The 18,919-nt window shown below is 39.5% G+C and overlaps 1 protein-coding gene across 1 annotated transcript in view; it reads left to right on the top strand.

Annotated features, from left to right (window-relative positions):
- Positions 1-258: 258 nt before the first annotated feature.
- Positions 259-18,919, top strand: part of dnah9l (dynein, axonemal, heavy polypeptide 9 like) — a 57,183-nt gene continuing 38,522 nt past the window's right edge. The window contains exons 1-31 of the mRNA XM_077559211.1: positions 259-393; positions 690-789; positions 897-1,108; positions 1,178-1,411; positions 2,672-2,839; positions 3,062-3,178; positions 3,348-3,485; positions 4,385-4,509; positions 4,616-4,811; positions 5,185-5,289; positions 5,384-5,575; positions 6,345-6,545; positions 6,691-7,026; positions 7,308-7,385; positions 7,463-7,518; positions 7,589-7,709; positions 7,778-7,947; positions 9,059-9,281; positions 9,977-10,093; positions 10,261-10,347; positions 11,182-11,340; positions 11,412-11,495; positions 11,578-11,736; positions 13,868-13,990; positions 14,628-14,750; positions 14,860-15,084; positions 15,156-15,374; positions 17,301-17,468; positions 18,072-18,197; positions 18,264-18,371; positions 18,447-18,578. Coding sequence (XP_077415337.1) covers positions 717-789; positions 897-1,108; positions 1,178-1,411; positions 2,672-2,839; positions 3,062-3,178; positions 3,348-3,485; positions 4,385-4,509; positions 4,616-4,811; positions 5,185-5,289; positions 5,384-5,575; positions 6,345-6,545; positions 6,691-7,026; positions 7,308-7,385; positions 7,463-7,518; positions 7,589-7,709; positions 7,778-7,947; positions 9,059-9,281; positions 9,977-10,093; positions 10,261-10,347; positions 11,182-11,340; positions 11,412-11,495; positions 11,578-11,736; positions 13,868-13,990; positions 14,628-14,750; positions 14,860-15,084; positions 15,156-15,374; positions 17,301-17,468; positions 18,072-18,197; positions 18,264-18,371; positions 18,447-18,578 — 4,575 coding nt within the window. The 5' untranslated portion in view covers positions 259-393; positions 690-716. The remainder of the gene's footprint in view (positions 394-689; positions 790-896; positions 1,109-1,177; positions 1,412-2,671; positions 2,840-3,061; positions 3,179-3,347; positions 3,486-4,384; positions 4,510-4,615; positions 4,812-5,184; positions 5,290-5,383; positions 5,576-6,344; positions 6,546-6,690; positions 7,027-7,307; positions 7,386-7,462; positions 7,519-7,588; positions 7,710-7,777; positions 7,948-9,058; positions 9,282-9,976; positions 10,094-10,260; positions 10,348-11,181; positions 11,341-11,411; positions 11,496-11,577; positions 11,737-13,867; positions 13,991-14,627; positions 14,751-14,859; positions 15,085-15,155; positions 15,375-17,300; positions 17,469-18,071; positions 18,198-18,263; positions 18,372-18,446; positions 18,579-18,919) is intronic.

Raw genomic sequence — 18,919 nt, 5'->3', positions numbered from 1 at the left:
CACGATCTCAGGACATTGGACTTGAGTGAGTGGACCATGGCCCCCGAAAATTTTAACTCATTCAGTGCCATTGACGGCATTAGACGTCAAAGATTAATTTTAACTGGGCTGGCAGTGAATGAGTGAACATGTTGTCTTGGAGTAAGAATTTTTTTTCATTCTAAAGCAGCCGTTATGATCCAGTGTTTCTCCACCAGCCCCACAGGTTGGCCACTGGATGGAGGCTTGTTATACTCCATAGAAACGCTGATTGTTCAGTGGTCTGGACAAATATGGGACGTCCTGAAGAAGGACTCTGGCGCTCTGCTGCTCCAGGGTGAACACCCAGGACCTAACGTGGAGCTCCAGTTCTGGACCCTGCAAAGAGAGAATCTCATTGGAATTCAATCGCAGGTACAGTCCAATGAGAGAGGCAAGTCTACCACAACTTGAACATTTGCCCTCTGAGAGATCAATTAGGATTCTAATAACTGGTCTAAGTTGTGGCGCAGGTGGTGAAACGGAAATTTGATCAAGGTGCAGGCAGACCGCTGATATGTGTGGTGGTTGTGGGCTTGGCCCCAGTTATTTTGAAGCATTAGGCTTTATTTCAGCCTTTATTTTATTCAAGAATATGACAACAACGTGCACTGAACCCTCTGAATTATTGTAGAAACAATTAATGTGATAACCACGGTTGGTGCTTTCAGATTCAAAGTCAAAAAGTGAAGGAGATCATGGAGATCCTGAGAAGAGTAAAGAGCAGTTACTATTCTTCTTTCCAGGACATCTCTGTTAAAGTCAACGATGGTGACTATATGCGCATCAAAACTTATATAGATTCATATTCTGATTCTGCAATTGCCATCGCTAGGATTAGAGGAGGGCTTTGCAATGATCTTTTTACGTTGTCACAGCGGTGCTGGAAGCCGAGGACATCGATCTGTATTTGCGCCCTTTAAGGAGGCTCATCAGCAGCCTGGAAGAGAGAAGTTTCCCTCAGGTGGACACTCTGCTGCCTCCTCTCTTCCACACCCTCTGTCTCATCTGGAGCCGATCACATTACTACTGCACTCCACAGCGTATGGTCGTCCTACTGCGGGAGTTCTGCAATCTGATTCTGGAAAAGGTACAGCGACGGATCCTGTACGGAAGTTATGAAGAGAGAGAGGCGATTTAAAAAGTCTTTGCTTCACAGGCGTTTGCCTACCTGATCCCTGAGGAACTGTTTAAGATGGAGCTTGAGGAAGGCCAAGAGAGAGTCCAAGTCACCATCTACATCCTGCGCACCTTCAAGCAGCTGTTTCACACTCACCGCCAGAAGATTCTGAAATGCTTGCATCACGGCCAGACCGTCAAGCCATGGGACTTTCCAACATCGCTCGTGTTCCGGCGCTCAGACTGCATTATGGAGAGGCTGCTTATGATTGAGGTAGGATGGAAAAATGATCTTTCGTCCAATCAGAACTTTGCACAAACATTCATATTTTAACAGATTGCAAAAATGCTTTCTTTGTTCGATGTGCATTGCTAACATTTCAATACCGTACTTGCCTGTTGTTTTGTGGCCATTGAGCTATATTTAAATAATATGGCATTTTCTGTGATTGTGTTCTGCCTTTTGCCCAAAGTCAGCTGGGATAGGCTCCAGCTCACCCATGATGATGATAAGAGGTATAGAAAATAGAAAAATGGATGAACGGATTTAAAAAATGTATCCCAAGGTTGTAATTGAAATTTGTTGTTTTTATGAAAAACTAATCTGAAGATAAAAATGGTCAGTTTTTACACAGCTAAGCAGTAGCCTATTTAGAGAAGAGCATAGCATCTAACTTCCTAATCTAATACCATTTCAATTTGTTAATTTCCTTAATATAGTTAAATAAAGGGGAAGTCAAAGAAGAAAATGAAGGCAGGTTTCTGTTATATTAAAAAACGAGACAGAGATCAATCATTTCAAAAGTTTTCCCATGAATTATGTGACCTTTACCTTGTAACGCAATATATCTTCTTTGTTTGTTTTTTATCTCACAAAGAGAAATAAAAAAGAAAAGAAAAATGAAATTAGGTAATGTGGTTGTATAAGTGTGCACCCTCTTAATAACCAGGGATCACTTCTTTTTTTTCTTCCTTTATCTGATATTTTTGTGCTCACACTGCTATTCAGAACTGTTCACTAATTTGGTTTCAAAAATTTTTAAAAACACTTTGGGAAATCTCCCAAATGCATATGAGAAAATGTAGTTAAAAAAATAAACTAAAAACAAAGTTGAACATTATGGCCGTAATTTCAAAAGGTATGTTTGTCACAAAGCCAAAATTGCTCATCACCAAAAGTGACGTATGGCGATGGCAGTATCATGCACAGCGCCTTTTTATTTTTTTCAGATGGAACTGGAGAACTTTGTCAAGGTGGAAGGAGCTATGAATTATAAAGAGATCCAAATACTAGCCAGTGTTAGCACTGGACAGGACAAGTATACTAGAACACCCATTTAACATCAGGTGGAATGTGATTGGTTCATTCTGAACACAGTCACATCCTCAGTTATGAGCGTGTGCACACTTTAAAACCATTGTAGGCTTTGTATTTATTCTTGTTAACTTTCATTGCCTGTGATTTCATGTGCTATTTTCAAAGCATTTGCACAATGGCTTGAGCTGAAGCTGAGATTTTGTCTCTCACTCATAGGAGCTATTTGCCTCAGCGCTGGACTTTTTAAAGCTGGAGAAGGTGGAACTTGGTGGATCCAGAGGCAAAATCCTCAGCGAGATGGTCTTCAGCATGAGTGAGGAGTTTCAAGACCGCTGGCGAGCCCTCAGAGAGAGCAAATACGACCCCTTGGACTACACAAATGATGTGAGGTCTAGTAAGAATGCCGACCTTGCCTTTGTTAGCACTATAGTCACATTGGTTTGAAGGGTTTTTAATAGGGATATCTAAATTATTGTAAATTAAAATTGGATGTTGTTTTCTGTCCTGGACACTGAAGAGCAACAACACATAGGAACAGCAACAGTGAACATCACCAAAGTCAAAGAAATAGTATATTAATGTAAAGATGGCTGTTTTGGTCTGCAGGATTTTGTTCATCAACATAAGTGTTTTATGGAACAAAACAAAGACTTTGACCAGAGGCTGGGAACTGTCCTCAATCTGGCCTTCCAACACTCAAGAAACCTCAAATCCACATTTAAGGTTTGTCTCTTCTACTTTGACTCATTTGTGTAAATTGATCATGAATCTCAGGGGTTTTGACTAATGAACCAATGCTAATCGTTTAATTACACTTTCCTATGATCCAAGGTTGAGTATCAATAATATGGTAAAAAATAGGAGGCACAGTCTATGTTTGATTCCTTTTCAGCTGTTGAAAATTTTCGGCAACCTGCTTGAAAGACCCGGGATCCATCAGCTCTTCTCTCCCAACTACGTTGTGTTATTGGACATGTTCAACCAGGAAATCAGCCATTGCCAGTTTCTGTTTCATCAACACAAAGATGGGGTGAGATGATATTTTTTCAAGAATTATTATGAATATTATTGTTAAATTAATTAATGCAACTTTGAAATATGAAATCATGTGACTGTTTTCAATTTAATTACAATCGTATTTGTAGTGTTACCCCACATATTTGCCATTTTTCTCCATTATTTGTTTTTGGTGTGCTCTGGCCAAAGCCATATCTAATTTTAAAAAAAATGGCTTTGGTGGCATTTTGGTGCCAAGGAACTCTGTTAAAATGAGGTGGAGAATGGTGAGCTTCATTTTGTCTAGCCTTATGTTTGTATGTGTAGTCTTATCTAAAAAATAAAAAATAAATAAATAAATAAATAAATAAATAAATAAATAAATAAATAAATAAATAAATAAACTGTGGTTTGTCGCCATTTTGTATGATTAATGATACAAATTTAAAAAAAAATTCAACTGTTTACCCACAATTTTGAAAACAGGGCTCCTTTTCTTAAAATATTGCCACAATCATCCAAACACCGAACTAAATTTGTATAACTCATACACTGTTTGCAAAATGACACACTTCAGTCACAAAATCAGAACAAACTATTCATCTACAAAAATATATGCATGCTTCCACACTACAATGTGTTTATTGGTGTGGTCATTGACAAGCCAGTGCTTTGGAAGGAAGTAACCTCACAATCCTTATCTGTTTCTAAGGTATGCAAATGTGTGTCGTGTGGGCAAATCACTGTGTGTAATCTTTTGCAAAGTTGCAAGTCTGTGCCTATTGTTGTTTAACTCTGGACAAGTGTTTTGCTCCTTGTGTGTAAACATCGGCAATTGTGAGAACATTTTCATTTTAGTGGTTAAACAACTGTAAAAAAAATATATATATATATATATACATATATATATAACCGTAACATTCTATGTTTCAGCATGCATCAGGAAATGTGCTTCTAGGGAAAAATATGCCCCTGGTGGCCGGGAGGCTGAAATGGTCACAGGAGCTTCAATCTCGTATTTTGACCAACAGAGGCAACCTTTGCCAGCTTGCTCATATGTAAGGACCAATGACTCTCATACAGCTTGCAAGAAATTGACCAGTTGAATTGAAGGAACAACTTGATTGTATTTGCATCTGGCGTCTTTCTGTCATTGCATTCCAGGCCTTTGGGTGGCACTGAGGCCGATGCAGCCCTCCATAAGTGTGAACGTCTTCTGGAAGCTTTGGAGCAGCAGGACCAGGAGCTTTTCTCACAGTGGACTGAAGGTCTGGAGGAAATCTGCCAAAGACACCTGGGGGACCCCCTGTTGACCCTTGACACCAACACAGGCTTGTTCCAAGTCAACTTCAGTCTAGCCGTAAGCACAAATATACCAATGGCTCACCTTTGTCTGCGGCAGGGCTCTTCGTAGGTTGCCAGTTACAAAATCAGAGGTGGCAAATCCAGGTCCAGAAACTAAGTAAAAAACACTGACACAGTTTTGTTTTAGCCCCTTGTGTTAGCTAGCTAGCTCCCTAGCAGGTAAACTAAACGAGGGCCCGGGGAGCTAGCTAGGGAACTCGCTAGGTACCAGCTGGTGGTAAAGCCAAACTGTCTGTGGCAGGGTTTATATTTTTTGCCACCTTTGCTCAAAATATACATAAACTATAGTGTGTGAGAGTGTGTGCAACAAAAGGTAAAGAAAATCATACTAAAATAACTTTCTGGCTAACGCCTCACCTTACATCCAGCTGAGATCTGTGCTCAAGGAGGTGAAGTATTTGGGAATGCTGAAGAGCCAGAACATTCCCAAAGCAGCTCTTCAGCTCTTCTCTAAACGTGAGCGACTCTGCCTGGTGAGTTTAAACTTCCACTTGTCAGATGTTTAATCAAACTATAAGACAAGAAGCACGCACGTCTGTACTGACAGACCTGCATTGTGTCCCGCAGCAAACTCAGACACTGATCTTGGTGACCCAGTGGTACAACCAGATGAAGAGCACTATACTGGATGTGGAACTGGGCTTGGTAAAAGAAGAGATGGAAAGGACCAGGCGACAACTTGATCCGGCCTTGCGAGAGCTGACCTGGGCTCAGGATGACGTGTGGGAGTACATTAAGAGCACAAGAGACTTTGTCCAGGTTGACGTTGCTCTAGTAGTACTACAGTATTTTACTGCTAAAGGATATTTTGTGATCATGGGTGAGCTGGAGACTATTCCAGCTGATAATGTGCAAAAGGCAGGGTACACCCTGGACTGGTCGCCAGTCAATAGCAGGGCACATACAGGCCAACAATTGTTGACACATTTATGGACATTTTTAAATTTTCAATGAACCCACACTACATGTTTTTGGAATGTGAAGAGAATCCGGAATGCCTTAGATTAACGTCTCAATTGTGTGCTAAACATGCTAACAACTAGGCAAACTAGTTGCAAGAAAGAAAATGAGATTTTTTTTGTGAAAATGCTTCATTAGAAAAACATGTCAGAATATGAGCTGTGTGCTCCCTCTTATGTGCTCCAGTTAAGAGACAAGCTGCAGAATTTGGACCAACATGAGACATTCAATGAAGCGCTGGCTGACTCCACAGTAAAATTCAGTCCAGCTGAAATGTATGAAAATGTATGAACGAACGAGATGTTCTTAGCTCCTGTCCAATTTAAAACCACTGTCTATCTTAAAACCCAAGTTTGAGACTGGGGGCCCAAGTCAACAGGGAGGAATTGATAAGTGCCGCAAAGTCCAAACATCAACATTTTAGTTTTCACTTGGATTTTTTTTCCGTATCCCAGCTTTTATGTCCTCAAGACGTAATAAATTCCTGGAATAAAGAACCTGCAATGGTCAGATTTCATTGCAATCATAAAGCTAACTTTTAAATTTTCTCCCATATTTTAATCACTAGAGCCTTTGGAGTCGTGTTCAGAAGAGCAAAGCAAATGTGGAGGCCATGCAGACGCTCATGGGGAAATTCAGCCAACGCGCTTGTGTTACAAGAAAGAGTCGTGACTCGACTCTTCTGTTGTTCTCTGACATTGATGAAAGTGTTGCCAAACAGAACGCTCTCATCAGCGGTACGGGCGAGCAGATACACAAACTTCTGCAGGTATGGTTCAAGTGATGTTTAACGGTAGAGACACAGACCTAGACTACTCTTGGGCTTTTGAGAGAAATTTCCAGATAAACCTAAAAGGCAATTCATCCATACAAGACCTTCTCTCAAACCATCGAATCCTGCATTTTTTTTCAAGGCGAACAAGTCACTCCTGGCTGTGTCTGACTTGAACAGCAGCGAGTGGCAAGCCTACTCTGACTACGTTGACCACATGATCCTGGCAGGCTTCTCTCGCGCCATCCAGTGCTCTCTGCAGTATTTACTGGACAACACTGACCCAGCCCAGCACGTCAGTCCGCTCTTTGAGGTCCAGTTGGTGCTGAACGGGAGTGAGATGTGCTTTAACCCCCCGCTAGATTTCAGCAACAGAGGCAACTTCTATGATATTGTGGACAACATGGTTGCCAACATTCTCAACATGGCTTCCTTTATCCCCAGAGTCGCAAAGCACACGCATCGAGATAATTATCAGGTCAATATTGTATAGATTGTATAGACTTTTTCACCATTATCAAATACATACTTCCAGGTAGCAAAATAACTTTACATGGCTTTTGGTTACGGCAAAGGGATTGAACAACAGGAGAAATGGAATGAATGTAGTTTGAATGTGTCAAGTGTTTTGGTCATTGTTTCAATTTTTCTGACACCCGGAAGTATCCTGCCACGTATTGTTTACAAACATGATGAAATGTTCTATACACATGCAGTAAATGTAACGATTTGACATCGTCTCTCTCTGTTTTCCTGCAGAGTGACATCAATGAAATGAAGGATTTGTCAGAAATGTGTTACACTTTACGCTCTCGAGCACATGCAGCTATCACCAAGGTGAGGATGAAGTGAGGTGAGATTTTTGGTGCAGCTGAGGCTAACAACTTGAATGTTTTTTTGTTTTTTTTTCTCAGGTCAGGGAATATCAAGGCTCATTCAACAGCTACCGCTATCTCTGGACTGATGACAGGTCAGACGCTGAAGTGTTAACTTCTCAAGGCGACCATTTGCAGACTGTCTTTTAAACTTGACATTCACAGGTCTGAATTTATGAGTCAGTTCCTGCTCTATGGCCATGTATTAAGTACGGAGGAAGCTGAGCTGTATGCAGACTATGAATTGAAGAAGAACCCACCCACCCTGGAAAACTTTAAAGAGCAGGTTATTTTTTTAGCATTTTTTCAATTATTCCTCAATGGGCAATCTGTTCAAATCGTTCTTCCCGGCAGATCAATCTGTTTGAGTCCCTGCATGAGAGAGTGAGCAAGATGGAGGATGGGAGGGTGTTCTGTAGCTGGTTGCAGCTGGACATCAGACCCTTCAAGCACACGCTGATGAACGTCATCAAGAGATGGAGTTGGATGTTCAAGGAGCACCTGCTCAACCACGTCAACCAAAGGTTACACACATGCATGCACACAAGCTATTTCGGATTTTTTTTTTAAAGCATCTTTACATGACCAAGAGTTGTTGTTGTTTTTTAAGTACGTTTTTTTTTTCCTATTTAAATAAAGAAAATGACCCCAACACTACGACGGCGTATTAGGGACACACATATATATATATATATATATATATATATATATATATATATATATATATATATATAGTGTGCAAGGGCAATATTCCGAGAAAAAAACTCAAAAACGTATGAGAAATACACGTAGCGTAGCCATAGTCTAATCACGTGAGGATTCGTTGGTGGTTAATGGGACATGAAATGAAAAGGCAGGATGGAGACAGATTCATTCTTAAATTTATACTTTACTCGTCATTCACCGCAGCTTGAGCGACAACACTTCCTGATCCCCTATCAGCTGACTAACACTAACCAATCAGATGCTAGCACACTTTAGGTAAATGCTAGTGAATGACGGAGAGCAGCAGATTCGACACATCAACTTAGATACTTGTAGAAAAAACAAAACAAAATGTATGTTACTATCTCATTTGGAAACCCGATCGAAAATTATTGGCACAAACAGTCGAGTAGTATGTTACGTGTAGTTCTCGTAACTTTCTGAGTTTTTTTCTCGCAAATCTGCCACTTTATAAAGTCGCAAATTTGCGAGTTTCTTTCTCGGAATATTGGCCTCGCCCTCTAAAAAATATATATTTATACGTAGCCCTAATACGCCGTCGTACCAACACAAATCAACATCACACTAGTTTTTTTTTTTTTAACAGTACAGCTTTTTAATTTTAACTAAATGTTATGAATTCTTGTGAAATTACTGTATCAATGACTAAAAGATGCGGCCATACTTATATTTGTTTAACTTTTTTTTTCACTTTAATGTTAACAAGAGTATGAAAACTTGGGGGAAAATATTTTATTGTACATTTAATTGTACATTTAGAACAGATATAAAAATTTTGATTAATTGTGAGTTAACTATTTAAGTCATGTGACTTAATTCCAATTTTTTTTTTTTAAATATCGCCTGACACTACTGCTGTACACTCATCAAAGAATGCATTTTAATCCTCCATCCTTCTCTGTTCCACAGCGTGAGGGAACTGTCCTCTTTTGTCCTCAACACAGCCCAAGGTCTTTCCAACAAGGTGTCTGATGGAGACTATGCTGGCCTGGTGGACATTATGGGACACCTTATGGCCATGAGAGACAGACAAATCAGCAATGAGCAGCACTTCAAACCTCTCAAATCTACAGCGGAGCTCCTAAAGACTTATGGGCAACAACTCCCTGAGAGTGTCTACACACAGCTAGAAGTTGGTGCACAAATGCACACACAATGAACAGCGTGCTCCAAAAGTCACTGTAAACTTCTTATTTTTTTCAGTTTCGTTTTAGGTATCATTTCAAAAAAATAAAAAATTCTAAAGTGGGTTTTGCAGTTTTTGTAGCATTTCATTCATTGCCCAGTGTCCAATTTCAACTTCAAGTCATAATCTTACCCTATAAAGCCTTTGAAGAACCCATAGTTTGTATGGTGTCTTTACTATGCTCTGAAATATCCGCTGAATTAAGCTTTTGTTGATGCTGAGTTCTAGTGCAGTCCTCCCGATACTGTAGTCCTTCTGTGTGAATGCCTGCTCTAAGAGTTTAGTGTTTTCATCACTTAAGTTTGTAGCAGGCTTTCCACTGTCTGATCCTGTTTTGAGAAACTTGCCATGGATAGCCTAAACCATACTTTGCGTTGGAGCAGTGTGAAAGCCTTAAAGCCTCTCAAACTGGTGCTCAACTGCACTAACGGACAAAAGAACTTGCCAGTCAGCAAATTTTAAAACACCGCTCCAATGTCAGTTGCTATGCTCAAAGCTTACAAAAAGCTTGGCTGATGGCCTTATTTCTGTGCAATTGATACCTAAAACGAAATGTAAAGTGTAAATGGAAGTGTATGGTAACTTTTGGGACAGCCTACAAATATGTGCATCTGCTTACTGTGCCTTCTTTAAAACCACAGGAGCTACCGGAGAGATGGAAGAGTTTGAAGAAAATCGCTTTCACAGTCAAACATGAAGTGGCGCCGCTGCAGTCAAACGAAGTTTCAGTTATCCGCAGGAAATGTGTGCGGTTTGAGGTGAGTTTAAAGTGTGAGCAGCCTCCCAAAAAAACCCTGAGTCATCTAAACCTTCTCAATTTCATCCATGCAATAAAAATGACTGGCACTACTGCATGCGCTTTACAATATAAAGCTGCAGTAACCCTTCCAAATTTTGCCTATTTAATATCTATTTGTACTTTTAGGTCAAGCAGTATGAATTCAGGGAGCGGTTCCGTACTGAAGCAATTTTTATGATCAGCGTGGAAGAGCCGTACAAAGAAATTGATAAGGCGAGTAGTGAGGTTTGCGGTTGCTTGCTCAATTAGATGTGTTTTGCAAATGTCCTCTATATTTTGGGCAAAAGGGGGCATAGTATTTGCCCGATCTTGCTTAACTTTTCAAAAATGTCAATTTTTCAAAATATTTTACAAAAACATGCAAAGAAAAAACTCAAATGTTGTAAATGATTGGTGTATAAAAGTGTACTTTATATTAGGGGTGTCAGGCCATTAAAATTTGTTATCGTAATTAATCGCAAATTTTATATATATTCTAAATGTACAATATTTTTTCCCCTAAGTTTTCATACTCTTGTTAATATAAAAGTGGAAAACATGTTAAACAAATAGAAATATGGCCGCATCTTTCAGTCATTGATACAGTAATTTCATATGAATTCATAAAATTGAGTTAAAATTAAAAAGATGTACTGTACTGTAAAAAATTTGTGTGATATTGATTTGTGTTGAGGTCATTTTTGTGCCACTATATGGCATAATTGCATTTGTAAGATGTTGGTGACAGTTCAGTGCTTTTTCCTTTTCATATTAAGAGCTAATCTTTAACATGAAGTAACTTGTCAAATTCTGCACATTTTGTAAAATTGTAAAATACAACTTCATCCCAGTCTCCATAAATATATGCATTATTATGAAATTTATTACTGCTACATTTTGACGTGGACGTGTCTGATGTGTTGAGACTGGAATTCCCAGTACAGGCTTTCCAAGTAAGGGGCGGGGCGGTCATTAATCGAGCATAAAAAAAATTGTGGTGTTGAAAAAATTAAATTATTAAAGTTGTCAATTAAGCTCAGAATTGAACATATGTGTACATGTCTTCAGTCTAATGGAGCAGTAGCTGCAATGGAGGCAGAAATGAAGGCACTGCAGGACACTGCCAATCTGTTCGAGGTGAGCTTCCCAGATTACAAGCAACTACGCCAGTGTCGCACTGACATCATCCTCGTCAAAGCAGTGTGGGATATGGTCATCTTTGTCAAGGTATGAAACTCCTAAAGCATGCGAGGTCCCTAGCACAAGGCCCTGCAAACTTTTCACTTTCCCTCTAACAGAGCAGCATAGAGGACTGGACCAAGACACCATGGAAAGAGATCAACGTTGAGCAAATGGATATGGATCTCAGACGTTTTGCTAAGGTTGAACTTTTGCGGGTGCTGTAAACATGATGAACAGTTGAGATAGAGCCTCTCATATCACCTTGTTTGTTGCACTTTCAAGGAGATGAAGATGCTAGATAAGGATGTGCGCTTGTGGGATGTCTACGTGGGTCTGGAGTCAACAGTGAAGAACCTGCTGACGTCTCTGAGAGCGGTCAATGAGCTGCAGAACTCTGCTGTCAGGGAGAGACATTGGCAGCAGCTAATGAATGCCACCAAGGTATCCGTGCCTTCATAATGTTTTATTCCCATAGATGGATCAATTGCAACAATTACCATGTTTTAAGATGTATGTGTAAAACAGCATTGATTTCAGAAAGGAAGCAAACCATTATTAAAGGCCAGACTCTGTTGAGCGCTATTAATATCTTGGGACAATCTTGGACAATAAGTTAAATGTTATTTGCCACTCAGACAATCTTAAAAAAAAAAGGGCCAGCAACGACTGTCCTGTCTGAGGAAACTTTTCAAGTTCCACATCAACAAGTCCTTGATGATTTTATGATTTTATAAATCATAAATTGTATTTGTGTTGACTTTCTCTCTTCTCTGCTGATTTGGCAACCTTAACACCAGATTTAAAAAAATGGACTGAGCAAAATAATAATAATAATAATTTATACAAGCAGTAACATATTGGGAGTTCATCAAAGCTCACTTATAGATTTTGTTCAACAGGCAGGTATCGAAGAAAGCCAATGCCGTTCTTTCGGATGACTCCCATCCTTTATATCTTGAGTTTGAGATGTTACCGTCTAGATCTCGGTTTAAATTTCCGAGGATTAAAAGCAACGGGGTACAAGCATTCCTTTGTCCCTTCAGCCATTTCTCTCTTGAACTCCGGTCAGGAGAGGAGTTGTACTTGATTGATTGACAGTTTTTATTGTTTTTTTTATTGAACTGCTTGATTTGTTATGAGTATGCTATTTATACAGAAATTGCTGTTTGCACTGATTGCACTTTCCCCGTTATATATGGGCGTTGCTAAGGTCGTGCTGATTATTCACTGTATTTTCTTAAACCTTCTATGCCCTTAGTTCTTTATGTTTTGTTTGTCTTAAATGTTGTTCACTGCTTGCCTTGCTGCAAAAATAATTGCCCAACGGGGACACAAATAAATTTAAACTTGAACTTGAGCATGTAGCTGACGTCGGGCCAAAACCTTGTACTTCCGAAATCGTCACTTTTCAAGAGACCCCAAAAATATCATCAAAGGGAGCATGCCATTTTCAACACTTTAAATTGGTCAATATTTTGTAAAAATGACACCCACACGTGTGGACTGTCCAAAAGTATAGATTTTTTTTATTGCCAAATTGTGTGGTTAAGTCAAGCAGGTTGTTCCATGCCAAATGTATTCATGTTACTAAAATACGCACCAATCTTCTCACTCATCAAAAAATTCTTTCATTCTTTAAAAAAAAGAAAGGGGACAGAAAGAAGTCAAGCTTATATCTGTCCCTGATCAATGCAAAAAAAAAATGGTCAACTCAAAATAAATGACAGCAAGCAGTCAAGACGCTTTCAATGTAACAATTAAACAAAATAAAACAACAGCATGACCTTGTGCTATATATATTTTTCTAGTAATTGTGCTTTTATACATTAAAAAAATATACAAATAGACTGAGATGATTTAGTTTTATAATCCAGATGGCTCCACAAACTGACACCTTGAGTTGAAATACATCATTCTTTTAATTCTGTTCTGTATTTAAAATATCTGTTCCTCTTCATTTGTACTCTTTCCCTTTTTTTTTTTAATATTTTGATTTGCATGTTAATAGGTAAAATTACATGATGGGCTTTATATATTATTTTAAGGCGATTAAACTCAAACTCAAACTCACACAAAATCACACTAATCCAATATAAATATTGGATTAATGCGATCTCTGTATCCACATCCGAAAATGACACCAATAGCACACATTCTAAATGATTGCAGATTTGGAATCCTTGTTGAATTCCCATTCTAACAACAACCGTTTTGTGAAGACTGACCGGGTAGTTCCTGAGGAAGAAGAGGTCCAAGGAAGGCGGCCACGCCCCTTTTCCCCCCAAAATGTCAAGTCAAGTTTATCTATATAGCCCTTAATCACAAAAGAGTCTCAAAGGGCTTTACATGCCCACAGTTGACAAATATGAATGGCATCCCCTGATCTAACCACAACAGGGCAAGGGAAAAAAAGAAAAAAAAACCTCTGGGGAAAAATAAGAAACCTTGAGAAGGGACCGCAAATGTGGAAATCCCCCTTCCAAATGTCCAAATTTGGCGAACCACAGCTCCCAAACTCCAAACTCTGATTCACTTAAAATTCAAGTCATCTTGAATCCCCTTTTCTCGCCAGGTAACGTTTGTGATGGGGGAGGACACTACTCTCGGGAACCTGTTGGAATTGCAGCTGCACCGTGTGGAGGACGAGGTCAAAAATATAGTGGACAAGGCCGTGAAAGAAATGGCAATAGAGAAGGTCAGCATTACCACACACCACATACTGTAAACAGTTGAAAGTCAATTCAAGTCATGAGAATTAAGTCCTGAGGTGAAATTGAAATTGTGTAAAAGTTTCTTCAGATTTCATCCCCGTGCCATGAATACCAAACTTAAAGGGGAAGTCAACCTTAAACAGCTCTTGACAATAATGGTATATGAGATCTCACAGTTTGATTAATATTACATTATTGGAATATGATTTATGAAGGAAAATACACATGTTTTTATCCATTTCAGAAGGCGGCCATTTTGCCACTTGCTGTGATGTCATCTTCAGTCGAGAGCAAGTGGCAAAATGGCCGCCTTCTGATAATGATAAAAATGGCTGGATTTTGCTGCTTAACTCGTATTCCACCAATACAATATTAACCAGAATAGTGTATTTAGACTAGTGGAGCTGCATAGTAACATATTAGTGTCAAGATTGTTTTTTTTTGTTTGGTTTTTTTTTGGGGGGGGGGGGGATTACTTCCCCTTTCACAGAATATATCATGATTATAAAAAGCCCAATTATAAACCTGATTCTGGAAAGGGACCAACTCTTATTCACTTCATACCTTGAGGTAAGTCATTAAAAAATAAAAATCACATCACACGACATCTCTCTTTGTCAGGTTTTATCAGAGATAAAACAGACATGGAGTTTTATGTCATTGTCCTATGACACTCACGCCAATACCGGAATCCCTCTCCTCAAAGCAGACGAGAACCTGATAGAAACATTGGAAGACAACCAAGTAAGCCAACTTCATGTTAGATGACTTCATAAGATAATATATGTGGAGACAGTAGCACTTTTGACAACCGTGACCACAAAGCAGACCGTCATGATGAATTTCTCTTCAGGTGCAGCTGCAAAACATCCTCATGAGCAAGTACGTGGAATATTTTCAGCCGGAAGTGAGCGTATGGCAGAGAAAGCTGATGGTGGCCGACCTGGTCATCTCCTTATGGATGTCCGTGCAGAGGACCTGGGCCCACCTCAACAGCATCTTCACCAACAGCCACGACATCCGCTGCCAGCTGGCCAGCGATGCCAAGCGCTTCCAGGGAATTCACGACGACTTTCAGGTACTGGATGCACATTTGCCGACATTCATCTTGTTGTTGCTTTGCTCTTTATTCAAATCTCCTGTGCCTAGAGTTTGATGAGTGAGGCGGTACAGAACAGCAACGTGTTAGAGGTGACCAACCGGCCGTGCTTCCTGGAGAACCTGGAGGCACTGCAGCAGAGACTGTCTGTGTGTGAGAAGGCCCTGGCAGAGTACCTGGAGACCAAGAGGCTCACATTCCCCAGGTTTTACTTCGTGTCTGCCTCCGACCTGCTGGAGATCGTCTCCAAGGGAACGCAACCTAAACAGGCAAGAGATCAAAAGAAATAGTCAATGCAGCTCTGTCCTTCAACTACTGCACATTCAACGTAGACTACAAGTGCAATTGCAAAAAGCAATCGATTCATTGATCATGATAATACAATGGTGCCTTGAGATGGTTGGAACGTCCTGTCTTATAATCTTTTAAACAACTGATATTTTAACTCAAACAGTGGAGCAACATGTTTATAGCAGGACTCACAAGAATATATTCTTTATCCTCTGCGAAGAATGGCTAATATTACCATGGCTTACTGAGGAGATGAGACTGTCTCTATGTATTGTATGTCTATGTTTTGTTGCTCCCAGATGACCAAGGCATGCACACCAGAAGGAGCAGCACAATGTCAATTGAATCGAAGCAACAACAAAAACGAAAACTGTTTAACTCATTCAAACCCAAAAATGTATAAAAACGTTTTTTAATACTTTGTCCTTCACTCCCCAAAACGTATTTATGCGGGTTTAAAAATAAAAATAAATGCTTGAGCATATAAAAGGCTTTGATGCATCTTCTGACCTGAAGTGGACGCTTAAAGCAATGGGAGGTATTACAAAAACGGCCATCAGGTGGCAGCAGAGTATGAGAGATCAGCTAGGGCCATGTTGCAACAAGCTTTTTTTCCCAGTGTTTTAAACAGGTTTGTGAATAATGATTAAACTTAGCTAGATTTTAATGCTAATTGCTGCAAAACGGAAACAGATACAAATATAGCCTTTTTTACTTTAATATTTCTTTTGGTGGCTTCCATGTTTTTCCAAAATATTGGTTACACTTTAGAACTATCTGTTATAACTAGTTAATAGATCATTAGTAAACTGTTAATCAATGAATCATTGATGACACGTATAACATTTTAAGGATTTATAATGATGCTTGTAGATAGTTGATATATCATTAATAAACTGTTAAGTAATGAGTTATAGTTAATGATTTATAACTATGCCTACTAAAGGAGTAATAGATGATAAACAAGCTATTAGTAAATTACTAGTGACTTATTGAGAAGTTATTAGTTTATATATGTTATTGGAACGTTATTTTTAAGTTGCAACTATTCCTCATTAACTGTTAGTAAATAACTCATTAATTAACAGTTTACTAATGATCTATTAACTAGTTATAGTGGATAGTTGTTGTTAACAAAATACTGTTGTTGTTAATCTTGGGAGTGGTGGAAGATCAATAGCATTTCTATGTATTCAATGACAAAAGATGATTTGAGGTTTGGATTTTGGAGTTTCAAGCCTGCTCACTGAACAAATTAAACTCAAGGCATCACTTTACTGCAAATTTTTGATTGAAACCATGAAAATTGGTATTTGTTTAAGAATATATTCATTATTGTGGTTATACTTAAAGTGGATGTCAAACCCCAATTTAAAAAAAAAAAAACCGATATGTTCTACACAGCCCCGCTAGTCTAAATATGGTATTCTGGTTAGTGGAATATGAGTTAAGCAGCAAAATCCAGCAGTTTTTATCAATATCAGAGCCATTTTGCCACTTGGTGTCTAGTGAAAATGACATCACAGTTGCTCAGGTCTCAGGTAGCAACCAATCACAGAGCAGCTTCAAAAAACAACTGCGATGTCATCTTCAGTCGACCGCAAATGGCAAAATGGCTGCTCCCTGAGATGTATAAAAACGGCTGATCCAAAAATTTTGCTTCATAACTCATATTCCACAAATGTAATATTAATCAGAATATCATGTTTAGACTAGTGAGGTCACGTATAACATATTATTGTCAAGAAATATTTAAGGTTAACTAACTTCCACTTTAACTCAACTTTGGGCAATTGGAATTTCATGAAAACACAGATTGCCACTGATATTGTAGGTTACCTAATGTTGTGTGAGCTCATCTAAGAACTTGGCACTCAAGGCGAGAATGCTGCTGTGTTTTTCAGGTGACCAGACACTTGCTAAAGCTATTTGACAACATAGCAGATCTTCGCTTCAAGGAGTCACACAAAGGTGAAGTAGCAGCGGCAGACGAGGAGGCAGTTGCCCTCGGGATGTACAGCCGGGAGGGAGAATATGTCCAATTCTCCGAGCCGTGCGTCTGTGAAGGACAGGTATTAAATGCTAAATCTGTTTTAAAACAACAAACTTTTAGGAGGCAGATCTTTTCCTCCGCATGTTCGTTTTCTTTCGGGTAGTGAGATGTTGGTTATCCGAATGCAGGCTGGAGATTGATGAACAGTTACTTCGAAGCTTTTATTTCTACAGAATATTCCGGGCACAAGTGAGTTCCAGACAATGGCTGCAGCCTCTCACAAGTGCCAAGATTACAGTTACTTACAACATTCTTATACTATCTTGAAGGGCGGTACCACAAAGCCCCCAGCAAACAGCCCACCCGGAGTTCACCGGACATGAGATAAGACTTTAAAGACATCATTCAAACACATTGATTTCAACCACAGACAATGGCCCATTGTTGTGGAATAGTGGAGGTTTTTCAGACATGCCGGCACCTGGCAGAAATTGCGATAACACTCACAAAGATACATCCGCAGAATAAAGCTCTACTGAGGAAATAAGGAAATTAAAACAGTTATGACTAAATCTGGGCAGAAGCCCTCTTCAATACCAATAAACATAGTAGTCCTGCCGATCCATGTTTCTTATCATATTTTATATGCATTCCATCTTATATATTGCATTTGTTCTACGAGGCCGAATGCTGGTTGGGTGCCTTGGAGAGCACCATGCGGCGGACCATTCAGAAGGAGATCCAGGAGGCGGTAGGCGCCTACGAAGACAAACCTCGTGACCAGTGGCTCTTTGATTACCCCGCACAGGTCCCACAAAATCACATGTTTACAACATCACTTTCAATTGACCTAACAGCTCACTATTTGTTTTAGGTCGGGTTGACTGGCAGTCAGGTGTGGTGGGCCACAGATGTGGGCATTGCATTTGCAAGGGTGGAGGAAGGATTCGATACAGCTCTCAAAGAATATAATAAAAAACAGGTTTGCTAAAGATGAGAAGGAACAAAGGGAAATGGCTTTCCCTCAAAACAAATACTGTGTTTGTTCATTTGCCAGATCACACAGCTCAACTCACTCATCCACATGCTGCTCGGAGATTTGATGCCCGGAGACAGACAGAAAATTATGACCGTCTGTACCATTGACGTCCACGCCCGAGATGTCGTGGCCAATCTCATAACTCAAAAGGTTAAAGTGGAAGCCAACCTTAAAGATTTCTTGACAATAATATGTTATATGTGACCTCACTAGTCTAAACATGACATTCTGATTAGTATTTCATTTGTGGAATATGAGTTATGAAGCAAAATCTAGACGTATTTATCCATCTCAGGGCCATTTTGCCACTTGCTGTCAACTGAAGATGACATCGCAGTTGGTCAGGTCTCAGGTAACAACCAATCACAGCTCAGCTTCTGAAAACATGTTGCTTAGGGCTCAGGCATCGGCCAATCACAGCTCACTTGTTTTCTGAAGCTGAGCTGTGATTGGTTGTTACCTGTGACGTGAGCAACTGTGATGTCATCTTC

This window comes from Vanacampus margaritifer, chromosome 2 (assembly GCF_051991255.1).
Source record: "Vanacampus margaritifer isolate UIUO_Vmar chromosome 2, RoL_Vmar_1.0, whole genome shotgun sequence".
Classification (NCBI taxonomy): Eukaryota; Metazoa; Chordata; class Actinopteri; order Syngnathiformes; family Syngnathidae; genus Vanacampus; species Vanacampus margaritifer.
Note: the sequence above shows the minus strand (reverse complement) of the source record. Positions and strands in the feature narration are given on the sequence as shown.